Genomic DNA, 11,397 nt, shown 5'->3' with positions numbered 1-11,397 from the left:
GGGTTAGGACCTTAAATTACAGATTACACCTTTAAATCCTACTTGAGATTTTTTTTAAATGAAAAACTAAAGTATCTTCCTGTAATAACATCATAATACCATAATTTAAAAAGTCCTAGAAGTCTCACAATAAAAGTCAGTGTTATTATTCAATTCTCAAAATTATATGTATTTAAATATAAAGAAAACTCCATCCCCAATATTCTTTATTTTTTTAATTAATTGATTCCAGGAGGGAGGGAGGGCGGGAAAGAGGGTAAAAGGGTGAGAAGATGAGGGAGGGAGGAAAACATCGATTTGTTGTTCCACTTATTTATGCATTTATTGGTTGCTTCTTGTATGTGCCCTGAACAGAGAGTAAACCTGGCGTATTGGGACCGCACGGCGCTCTAAGCAACGGAGCTGCCTGGCTAGGGCCCCCAACTCTCCCTTTCCCCCACCCTCCAAGCTAGGTAGTGTCCAAGCAAAAGCAAGTCCAATGAAGTCCGCCCTATCCCCAAAAGCAGGCCAGGAGATCCCAGAGGACAGGTATGCTGGTGTCATCACCCACACTGAGAGCCTCACGCAGGAGAGAAAAGGAACTGCTAACATCACACACAAGAACGCAACTGGAATGGGCAGCCTGAAAAAAGACTTTTATAATTTACAGCAATGTACAAATACTGTAGGTGCGCAGCAACTCGGAGAGAACAGACCAACTAATCTCAGTTCAGTCTGTCTCGCAAGGTCAGGTCCTCCCATCAGGAATCATTGGGAAGCCCAAACAGCTTCACAGTTCCTGCTTCCCGACTGCTGTCATATTTGCCATCTTTGTCATCACAGGCAAATGCCAGCAGAGGCCTTTTGGGGTGCCAGGCCACAGTGAAGGTCGGGGACTCACACTGCACCTCCCATAGCTTGTCTCCTACAAAAATCAATATAGAGAAACCAATCAATACATTAGTAAGAGAACACACTCATTAAGCACTTAGCTAAATTAACTCATTTAATCCACTTGAGAGCCCCATGAGACAGACACAATCATTCCCCCACTTTACAAAGAACACGGAGGCGCAGAGAGGTCACAGGTCATTGGGTGGCAGAGCAGGTTCTGAACGCAGACGGGTTAACGTAAGAGCCTATGCTCTGACCTGGCCTACACTCGGTGGGAAAACAGTGAGCAGATGCTGATGTTCACTGAGCATCCTATGAATCACAAGGACTATACTTTATTCCCATGCAGGCATCTTCAAACTTTTTAAAGTGGGGGCCAGATCACGGTCCCTCAGAGAGCTGGAGGGCCGGACTATATGAACTACTAATTCCTACTGTAACACCTCGGCTGCGCTCACTGCCCAAAAAACCTGGCGGGCCGGATCAGACTCCTCTGCGGGCCGCATGTGGCCCGCGGGCCGTAGTTTGAAGACGCCTGCCATAGAGTATAACGACAACCCAGCAAGACAGGTAATGGTTTTCAACACCATTGTACACAGAAACGAGTGACTTAACAGGTAAATCACATCTCAAGGAAGCAACGGAGTCAACATATGAGGTCAATCTGTTTCCAGGCAGCAGATCCACCTACTAAGTCTCAATGCTTTCTAATAAGAGTAATGTAAGTTCTTTCTCCCAAAATTGTTTTCCTCCCACTTGTTGAAATTCGAACCCCACTCAAAGCGGCAGTGAGTTCAGCAGCCACTGCACTGAGAAGCTGGAACATTCTGCAGGTGAGGCAGGGTCCAGAGTAACAGGTGAGAACCCCAGCATCACAGGAGCTGCGTGTCTGGGTGGCTGAACCATGTTCCCCATGATGCGACCAACAGTGGCATTCTTTAAATCACGGAATTTCAAGTTTTTTACTACTTCTCTGAAGTTTTCTACATAGTTTTAATTCTTTACTAAAGATTCATGTATTTCCAAAATAATACAGCTACTTTAAAAAATAAAAGTGAGGAAATTCTTTTACACTCCACTTTTCTATTTGCAAGTTCTGTTTTGCTATTTTTAAAGCACATCACACCTACTTTGATAATTCCTTAAAGTTTAAATATACATATATCGATACATATATATATATATATTATATATATATATATATATATATGTATGTATGTATATGTATATACACACACATATATATATATTCACATATAGGCAAAAAATAAAGAGAAATATATTACAATGCTAAAAAGAGATAGCAATTAAATGATGGGACCACAGGTCCTTCCTTCCTGTATTGTAAATTTTTCATTATAATGAAAGAATTAAAAGTTAATAAATAAAAAATATTTTCCTAAATCACTTTCCTTCAGACCTGCCCCTGCCTTTCCTAATTCTTTGCTCCCTCCTTACCTGACTGTAACAGTCGTAAAAAACAAACTTGCCTTAAAGAGACAAATTCATTGATACTAATACTGATGGAGTGATGTGCAGAAATGAAATCACATGACAGGAGAAGTCCTGATGGCCAGAGATGAAGGAAGAGAAGGTTCTTGTTAAGATAGGGAGGTTTTAGTCACCTGTCTCTACTTCAGCAATGTCAATAAAATGATCTTCTGATGCTGAAGCAAGCATTTTCCCATCATGGCTGAAACTGAGGGTCCTCACAGGCCAATCCAGCCTAAGGAGAAAGTAGACATAGAAGAGTAGACAAAGGAGACATTAGAATAACCCAATAATTCCCCATGCTGATATAAAGTTCAGCATAGGGAATATAGTCAATAATCCTATATAATATGGGGGGGGGGCCCAATGGTAACATATGTACACATATAATACCTTAATAAAATAAAAAAATAAAATAAAAATAATCCTATATAAAAGGCTAATATGCAAATCAATCGAATGGCAGAAGGACCAGTCACTATGACGTGCACTGACTACCAGAGGGCAGAAGGTCAGCGCAGGAGCTGCCCCCTGGTGGTCAGTGCGCTGCTCAGGCAGAAGCCAGGCTCATGGCTGGCGAGTGCAGCGGTGGTAGTGGGAGCCTCTCCTGCCTCCGTGGCAGCACAAACAATGTCCGGCTGATAATTTAGGCCCACTTTCTAGGAGGAGCGGGCATAAGCCGTCAGTCAGACCTCCCCCGAAGGCTTCTGAACTGCAAGAAGAGGCAGGCCAGGCTGAGGGAATCCCCTAATCTGAGTGCACGAATTCCATACACTGCCTCTAGTATCGTAATAACTATGTATGGTGTCAGGGGGTACTAGACTTATCGAGGAGAACGATTTGTAAGTTCTATAAATATGTAACCATTATGCTATATACCTGAAACTAATAATAATGAATATCAACTGTAATGTAATAAGATTTTAAATAACCCAATAAGAAGGCACAATTTTACCTAAAATGAAATAAAATGTCCCACAAGGCAAGTGCTGGCAGTGTCGCTTACCTGGAGAAGCACCGAACACACACTAGTTCATCCACATCCCAGAGGCTGACCAAAGCATCTGCACTTCCGGTGGCAAAGTACTTCCCCATGGGGTCAAACTTGATACAGATGCAGTTAGAAGGATGGGCATTGATGGACTGCACAGGCTTCAGCTCTGGGTAGCTGCAAAATATGACAGACAGCAATCAAACTGTGCAAAGAGGACTGTAATGCTAAAGTAACAATAGGATACAGTAAAGAGGAAAACCAAAGACAACAGAATATCAAAGACTGTATTTAAGAAAGCTTTCCTTAAATACAGATTTCAAACCACACACCACACACTTGAGACTATAAATCCAGATGTGACACAGAGGTAAAGTTACTGATTGAAAAAGAAAATTCAGTTATTATTAGACCCTTTTGTCAGTAACACTTTATGCCAAAAGAAAACATAATACATATTTCAGACACACAAGCAAGGGTTTTTATAGCTACCAAGACTGATGATCAATTACAAAAAGTTCAAATAAGCACTATAAGAAAACATCTATAAGTTTCATAAGTATTTGTTATAACTATGAATTCAGGGAATATTGTTCCCATGAACCATTCCTGAAGAATCTAAACTAGAGAATGAGCTTTGACAATCCAAATGACTAAAGATTTATCAATATCGTGCTGGTGACGAGCAGTACATACAGTTTCTTGTAGAAACTACATATGGTTAAAAGGAAAGGTATATGAAATGGCTCTATACTCTGACAATCTATAGTATTACTTTTTTTTTAATAGAAGAAGAATAAAAGCACATACAACAAGCAAAATTTACTGTTTTAAGTAGTTACATTGGTGGTGGTGGTTATTCGGAGATAATTGTATGTGTAATGTCGGATAAAGGTAATAAGCAACCATGGAGCATTCTAATTCTATAATCCCCTGCATCTTTGAGGCCCAGAATACTCTGAAAGGAAAGAGATTCATAATATAGAAGAGATTTAGTAAAATTCCTCTAGTCCTGAATTTTAATTGGAAATCATCAGTATGAATTCCTAATTTTATCATTTAAAAAAACTGTTTAAATACCTAAGTCCATAATGATTAAAGGGCGCACGCGCACACACAAAAACCTCTAGTTGGTCATATTTGTGTTTTTGTTTGTTTGTTTTTAATATATTTTTTATTGATTTTTTTACAGAGAGGGATAAGGATAGAGAGCTAGAAACATCGATGAGAGAGAAACATCAACCAGCTGCCCCCTGCACACTCAAACCGGGGACGCGCCTACAACCAATGTACATGCCCCTGATCGGACTCGAACCTGGGACCCTTCAGTCCGCAGACCGAGCTCTATCCACTGAGCCAAACCGGTTTCGGCTAGCTGGTCATATTTGAAGATGATAGGAAACTAATTCATTACCCAATGATAAAGAGAAAGAATCAAGCATGTATCCTGTCTTCCCTAAATGAACTATATTCCTGAGTAACCAAATAGTAGGAGAGAGGACGTGTCTCATATTCCTATAAATAAATAAGCATTATGAGATCAGCAAAATCCAGACTAGGAAAATCTCTTCTGGTTTTTCAATAGCTAAGCCAAAGCTAAAAGAAAGGGATGGAGGGGGACCTTCTAGATGAACAGACTTAAAGAGACTTATCAAACCCTTTAAAAGGGCAAACGCTAGAACATCTAGAGATACTTACTTGGTAGCTAAAATATAAATAACGATAAAACTCAAGACAGTGCTTACTTTTCAGGAGAGTGGGTTATGATTAGGAAAAAGCGTATGGACTGACTTCTGAGATGGTCAGCAAAGTACTATTCCTTGACCTGAGTGGGCTACACAGGTGTAATGCATATGACTGTTCATTAAGCTATACATTTGTTTTATGTGGTTTCCCATGTCTGTTTTATTCTCTAATAAAAAGGCTTTGAAAGTAAGTTATAGAATCCCCACTGCTTACAGAGTACAATACAAGTTACCAACCACAGAAATCCAGGCCTTTTGAGATCTGGTCCCAAATCATATTTCAACTTTATCTTGCCAAGTTCAGACTCTTTTCAATACCTTAACTGCCACCCTCTCAGCAGCCCTGACCTACCAACTCCTCTCCAAATAAGCCATGTCACTCACACCTGCTTTGTCACCTGTGCAGTTCCCTTCCTCTGACTCTTAAAGTTCTACTCATCTTTCAGTCAAACTCAGAGGCTGCCTCCTTCAACCTCCAACTCCAGTTTCTTTCCTCAGGATTCCCCAGCAAACCCAGCCTCTCTGAGGTAAGACCTGCTCCCCTCTGCCTCGCATCGCTCACCCAGGACAGCAGGAAGAACAGCACCAGAAAGACCTGGATTCCAATTCCACCATTTCATTCGTTTAGAGAGCAAATATTTACTGAAATCCTTACTATGTGTAGCAGGGACTGGGCTAGGCATTAGGAATTCAACAGTAAACAAGCTAACCACAGTCTCTACCCTCACGGAACTTAAGTCTAATGGAGGATACTGACAAGTAAGCATACAATAAGATAAAATGAGAAATGGTCCCAATAGGAAGCACATCAAACAAGCCTCTGACCTTGAGGAGCGAGGGGTGTGAGATGACTTCCTTGCAGTGAGTGTAATATATTTTAGCTGAGATTATTCTAAGGGTACAAGTTAGCCACAATTTGAGGTGCATCCAGTTCTAGAGCTCACCAGCTGACCGGGGACTCTGAACCCCAGATCCTTATCTATCAAATGGTTAGCACACCATCAAACACTTAGAATTTCTGTGAGGACCCAGCAAAACATAAGGTGCCCAACTCAACAGAGGCTAGGGCTTATTCCAGTGTATCCGTTGGGCTCCTTCAGGACAGACTCACACCTAATCCGTCTCAGCAACCACCAGTGCCCCCAGCTGTTGCGGAGAGGACGGTTCCCTGAGCTAGGAGCCCCTCACCTGAGGATGTTGATACAACCATTGCCATTCGTCAGGAAGAACATGTTATTGTCGTTGTTCCAGGAGATTTCGTTGACCTCGAACTTGAACTGCTCCTCTGCTTTCGAACGGTGCGTCTTGGCGTCGATAAAGGTCACCACATCGTCCTTGTTGCCCACGGCGATGGTCTGCCCATCTGGACTCCAACAGATGTTAATGTTCTCCCCTAGAAAACCAGGTGTAATCAGTGAGATCATCTGTGTGCCCAGAATCCTCAAGAAATTTCTTTTGTCTTCCTAGAAGGAAGGCCAGAGTTATCTCCAGAGTTCATTCATTAAGGTCATGTCAATGTAAGGCAACGAGCAACTAAGAATCAGCAACTATGAGCCGGGCACATTCATCTACAGACTTCCCCATGTGGGCCTCCCAACACTGTCTTTACCAGCAATTCGTTATCCCTCTTCATAGGTGAAGAAATGGAAGAGGTGAGCCAACCTGCCAAAGCTCGAAGAGCCACTGGATATGGCTCCAAACTTGTGATTCTCTTACACCAGCATTTCCCAAACTCCGGTCATGCACATGCCACTTTCACAACGTTTATCCAAATCATGTAATAGCTATACTTTTCTTTAAAGCTGACTCAAAAATTTAATTAAGCTTTAATTTAGTAATTATTTCGATAAGCTGTTTTTTCTTCTTTATTTTTGTATTTGATTTTTTACAGAGAGGAAGAGAGAGGGATAGTTAGAAACACCGATGAGAGAGAAACATTGACCAGCTGCCTCCTGCACACCCCCTACCAGGGATATGCCCGTAACCAAGGCACATGCCCTTGACCGGAATGGAACCTGGGACCCTTCAGTCCGCAGGCTGATGCTCTATCCACTGAGCCAAACCGGTTTCGGCTGGTTCTTTTTTTCTAATAGGCATTTATATGTGTGTGTGTGTGTTTATGTATATATAACCGATTTTTAAGGTTCATCCACTTATACATCATAGGGAAATAACTACATCATCCCACCTACGAGTCTTGCCAACACACTGAACACATCAATTAAAAATCTCATCAACTTTACTAATTCTCTAAGATGCACATATTTTTCATATTTATTATCTAGGATGCATCTTAAAATGCATTGAATGCATGTCAAAATTTTTGGAATACATTGTTATCTGGAAGTTTTATTTCCTTTCCTAATGGCACTTAAAATATTGGTCTATCTTATAATCAATGACATTTTAATCAAAAACACATGGTAAATTACCTCAAAGTTTACAGGACAATACTGGTGAATAACAGCCTGTAAAGGCACAGGGCCTTTTCTCCCAGACCCCCAAGCCCTTCCAAGCTTCAGCCATCCTAGCCTATGAGCAGTTTCCCAAATGCTCCATGTCTGTGCACATGTTCCTTCGTAGAGCTGCCCTCCCTCCCATCGCACCGACCGCTAAATTCCCACGGCTCCTCTAAGAGTCTGCGCAAATTCTGTGAGGCCCTCCCTGTCTCCCCCAGGCAGACCTCAGCATTTGCATCCTGGGCACCCACTTTATAGAGTATAATACAGGCATCTCCATTCCACGATGAACCACGTCATATTTTGTTAGAGGATTTTTTTTTTTTAATGCACTAAACTGTGATGTCCTTGGAGCTCAGGATGTCCCATAACCAGCACCGGGCCAGGTATTTGAAATGTGCTTGTTGAATGCATGTAAGTGACGTGTGTTCCCATTGCCCCCTCTCTGAGCTCACCTTTCGTGTTCACAGTAGCGATGCACTTGGTGGTCCTCACATCCCAGATGCGGATGGTTTTGTCTCCAGACGCCGTGACGAAGAGGTCAGGGTTACTTGGATGCCAGCACAGCTGGTCCACGCTATCGCCATGTCCGCGGTAATTGTTTTCTTTGACCTGAAAGACCAGACTCCAGGTGTCACACATGTGTACCTGCCAAACGTGACTCCTTAACTTCATTCAGGTGTAAATCCTTAACCTCACACGTGTAACAACTTAACCTCACGTGTATGTAACTTCTTAACCTCCTCAGACCAACAAAAATTTAGAAAATTAAAACGAGTCCGGTTCTTCCAAAACTCTTCCCAAATGCCCCTCCCCTTCCCCCTCCCCCTGAACCACAGGAGGCTGGTTTCCACATCAACACCATTACTGCTGCCCAGCCTGGCCTCCCTCCTCTGGTTTGCCCCCTCCTCTGGTTTGCCGCCTCCTCTGCCACAAGGGTCCCAGCGCATCTGCTCCTTCCCCCAGGAGCCTCCCATAGTCACAGGAGCCCTCTCGCCGGCGGGGACCCCACAACAGCCCCCCACCCCACTCACCACACACACCCTTCCTACCACTCCCTCACCCCTGCTCGCCCGCCCCATCCACCCTGCACCTGTCTGCACCCCCACCTCCACTCCACACACAACCCTCACCACCCATCTTCACCCCTCCTTCCTACCGCTCCCACACCCCTCCTCGTCCCATCTTCCAACCCATCACCCCCCCACCCCTCACCACCCCATCTTCATCTTCATCCCCCTCCTCACCCCTCACCACCCCGCCTTCCTCCCCACCCCCCTCCTTACCCCTCACCACCCCGCCTTCCTCCCCACCCCCTCCTCACCCTCACCACCCGCCTTCCTCCCCACCCCCTCCTCACCCCTCACCACCCGCCTTCCTCCCACCCCCTCCCTCACCCCTCACCACCCCGCTTCCTTCCTCCCCACCACCCCTCCTCACCCCTCCACCACCCCGCCTTCCTCCCCACCCCCCTCCTCACCCCTCACCACCTCGCCTCCTCCCACCCCCTCCTCACCCCTCACCACCCCGCCTTCCTCCCCACCCCCTCCTCACCCATCACCCACCCCCGCCTCCTCCCCACCCCCTCCTCACCCCTCACCACCCCGCCTTCCTCCCCACCCCCTCCTCACCCCTCACCACCCCGCCTTCCTCCCCACCCCCTCCTCACCCCTCACCACCCCGCCTTCCTCCCCACCCCCCTCCTCACCCCTCACCACCTCGCCTTCCTCCCCACCCCCCTCCTCACCCCTCACCACCCCGCCTTCCTCCCCACCCCCCTCCTTACCCCTCACCACCCCGCCTTCCTCCCCACCCCCCTCCTCACCCCTCACCACCCCGCCTTCCTCCCAACCCCCTCCTCACCCCTCACACGGGCCCCCACACCCCCCCCCCTCGCGCCGCACCCGCTCCGGGTCCCGCCACCCTCTCCCTCCAGCCCCGCCCGGCCATCCCGCGGCCCTCCCCCCGGCCGCGCCGCCCGCGCTCACCAGCCGGTCCTTCTCCAGCAGGAAGACGCTGGCCGTCTTGTCGAAGGAGCCCGAGGCCAGGCGGCGGCCGTCGCAGCTCCAGGCCACCGAGTGCACCTTGGCGCTGTGCGCGGGGAACTCGCGCGTCTTGCTGTGGCCGCGGAACAGCTCCTGCATGCCCAGCACGTAGCGCGTGGGGCCGCCGCCCACGGAGCTCCAGGGGGCCAGCGAGCCGGCGCCGCCCGGGCCCAGCGCCGAGGGCCCCATGGCCGCCGCGGGCACCGCCATGCCGGGCCCCCGCCCCGCCGCGCCGGCCCGCAGCCTCGGTCCGGTCAGTCCCGCCGCGGCCCGGCCTCAGCCCGGTCAGTCCTGCCGCCGCCGCCGCACGCATGCGCTCCGACGTGCGGCGTCTCTCCCGCGCAGCCGCACTGCGGCCCACAGGGAAAGGACTACAAATCCCGCCGTGCAGCGCGCGCGAGCCCGCTCGCGCCTTTTCAAACAGTAATAATTCCGCTTTAAATGTACTGCAAAGTGAACGATTCCGAGACTTTTAGGATTCCTATGTCCCCCTTACCTACTTCTGAGTAGGCAAATGTTATAGTAATAGCAATACAATATTGAATAAGTATTAAAGTGTGGCATTGAAGTGTGCTATCTGAAAGTGTGGGATGTAATGTATAAACAATCTGATAAGCACCCTGGGGTGGCCTGTGTGAAGAAAATAGATAATGTGATCTGTACCCCCTATGTAAGACCAGATAGCAGGGCTCCTGGGACCCGCTGCTAAGACACACTGAAGACACATAAAAAGAGGAAGCTCCACAGAAGATCAGAGAGACCTCCACAGAAGGTCTCTCTCCACTCCCCCCTGCCTGCACCAGTGAAAGCTCTGCCCGAGCTGGGAGCTCTGAACCCTGAGCCGCGGGCCGTGAGCCATCGTGAGAGGCCTCAACTCCAGCCGAGCTGCAGCTGCAACGTCCTCCGTGAACTGTGTGTCTGTCAGTGCGGATCCCCGGGTGGCCTGCCTAGGATTCTGGAACCCACCAGGACTCTGGCAAATAAACCGTGAGTGATTCGTGCATTGCATGTCTGTCTCCTGTGTGATTTATGCTCGGTGGGATTATTCATTAAGTACCTAGGGTCATATGTGTCAGGTTTCTGGCTGAAGCACCCTGTCACCTGTGCATACGTCCCTTAGGGAATTATTGGGACAGTAACATTTATATCCGTATTTAATCAAAGACGGAAAGCAACGTTATCCAAAACCTCGGTTCCTCATCAGTAAAATACCTTTTTTCTAGAGTTGCTGAAGGCCCCTTCTTTCTGGAGAAGGGCATGCTGGTTAGCTGGTTCCAGTAAAGACTAGGGAGTTGGGGAGAGGGGTTATTGAGAAGCGGTCCAGAGATTTGTTTAAATAAACAAATTCTTTGTTTTTAAAAGATACTATATGCACATATATGCAAAAAATGCAAAAGATACAAAGTAAATCCTCATTCCCCACCCTTCACACCCCTACCGTAACCTACAGACCCAGCAGTTTTGAGCTGAAGAAAATGGGGGTGAGCGGTCAGCGACAGGCAAGACCCCGGAGAAGGGCTTTGGATGAGGAGGGGTCAGGGGTGGTGAGGAGGTGGCTGGGGATGTGCTTAAAAACATCTTTTGTGACTTTACAATAATCTCAGAATAGAAAGTTGAAAACAGGGTATTTTAAAAATAACACAGACAAATGTAAGATAACTTGGTAACAAATTTAAAAGTACAAAACTAGAGTGAAAAGTAGGTTTCCCTCCCTCGTGTGTCCCCAAATTCCCCTTCAGAAAAACATTGTAAAATTGCTGTGGGCCTCTCAGAAATAGTGGAAGAGTAAACAG

General features: G+C 46.8%; 1 protein-coding gene across 2 annotated transcripts; it reads right to left on the bottom strand.

Annotated features, from left to right (window-relative positions):
• Positions 1-614: 614 nt before the first annotated feature.
• THOC3 (THO complex 3) lies at positions 615-9,902 on the bottom strand. Of its 2 annotated transcripts, XM_045576863.1 has the most exons (7): positions 9,548-9,901; positions 8,015-8,171; positions 6,289-6,493; positions 3,371-3,532; positions 2,499-2,599; positions 737-904; positions 615-697 (listed from the first exon to the last, which is right to left on the bottom strand). In XM_045576863.1, the coding sequence occupies exons 1-6, from the start codon at positions 9,812-9,814 to the stop codon at positions 741-743; spliced, it is 1,056 nt and encodes a 351-aa protein (XP_045432819.1). In that variant the 5' UTR covers positions 9,815-9,901; the 3' UTR covers positions 615-697; positions 737-740. The 2 variants fall into 2 exon arrangements, with proteins under 2 accessions (XP_045432819.1, XP_036280552.1); XM_036424659.2 differs by having other exon boundaries at positions 615-904; positions 9,548-9,902.
• Between the last annotated feature and the right edge of the window lie 1,495 nt (positions 9,903-11,397).

This window comes from Pipistrellus kuhlii, unplaced genomic scaffold (genome assembly GCF_014108245.1).
Source record: "Pipistrellus kuhlii isolate mPipKuh1 unplaced genomic scaffold, mPipKuh1.p scaffold_m20_p_8, whole genome shotgun sequence".
Classification (NCBI taxonomy): Eukaryota; Metazoa; Chordata; class Mammalia; order Chiroptera; family Vespertilionidae; genus Pipistrellus; species Pipistrellus kuhlii.
Note: the sequence above shows the minus strand (reverse complement) of the source record. Positions and strands in the feature narration are given on the sequence as shown.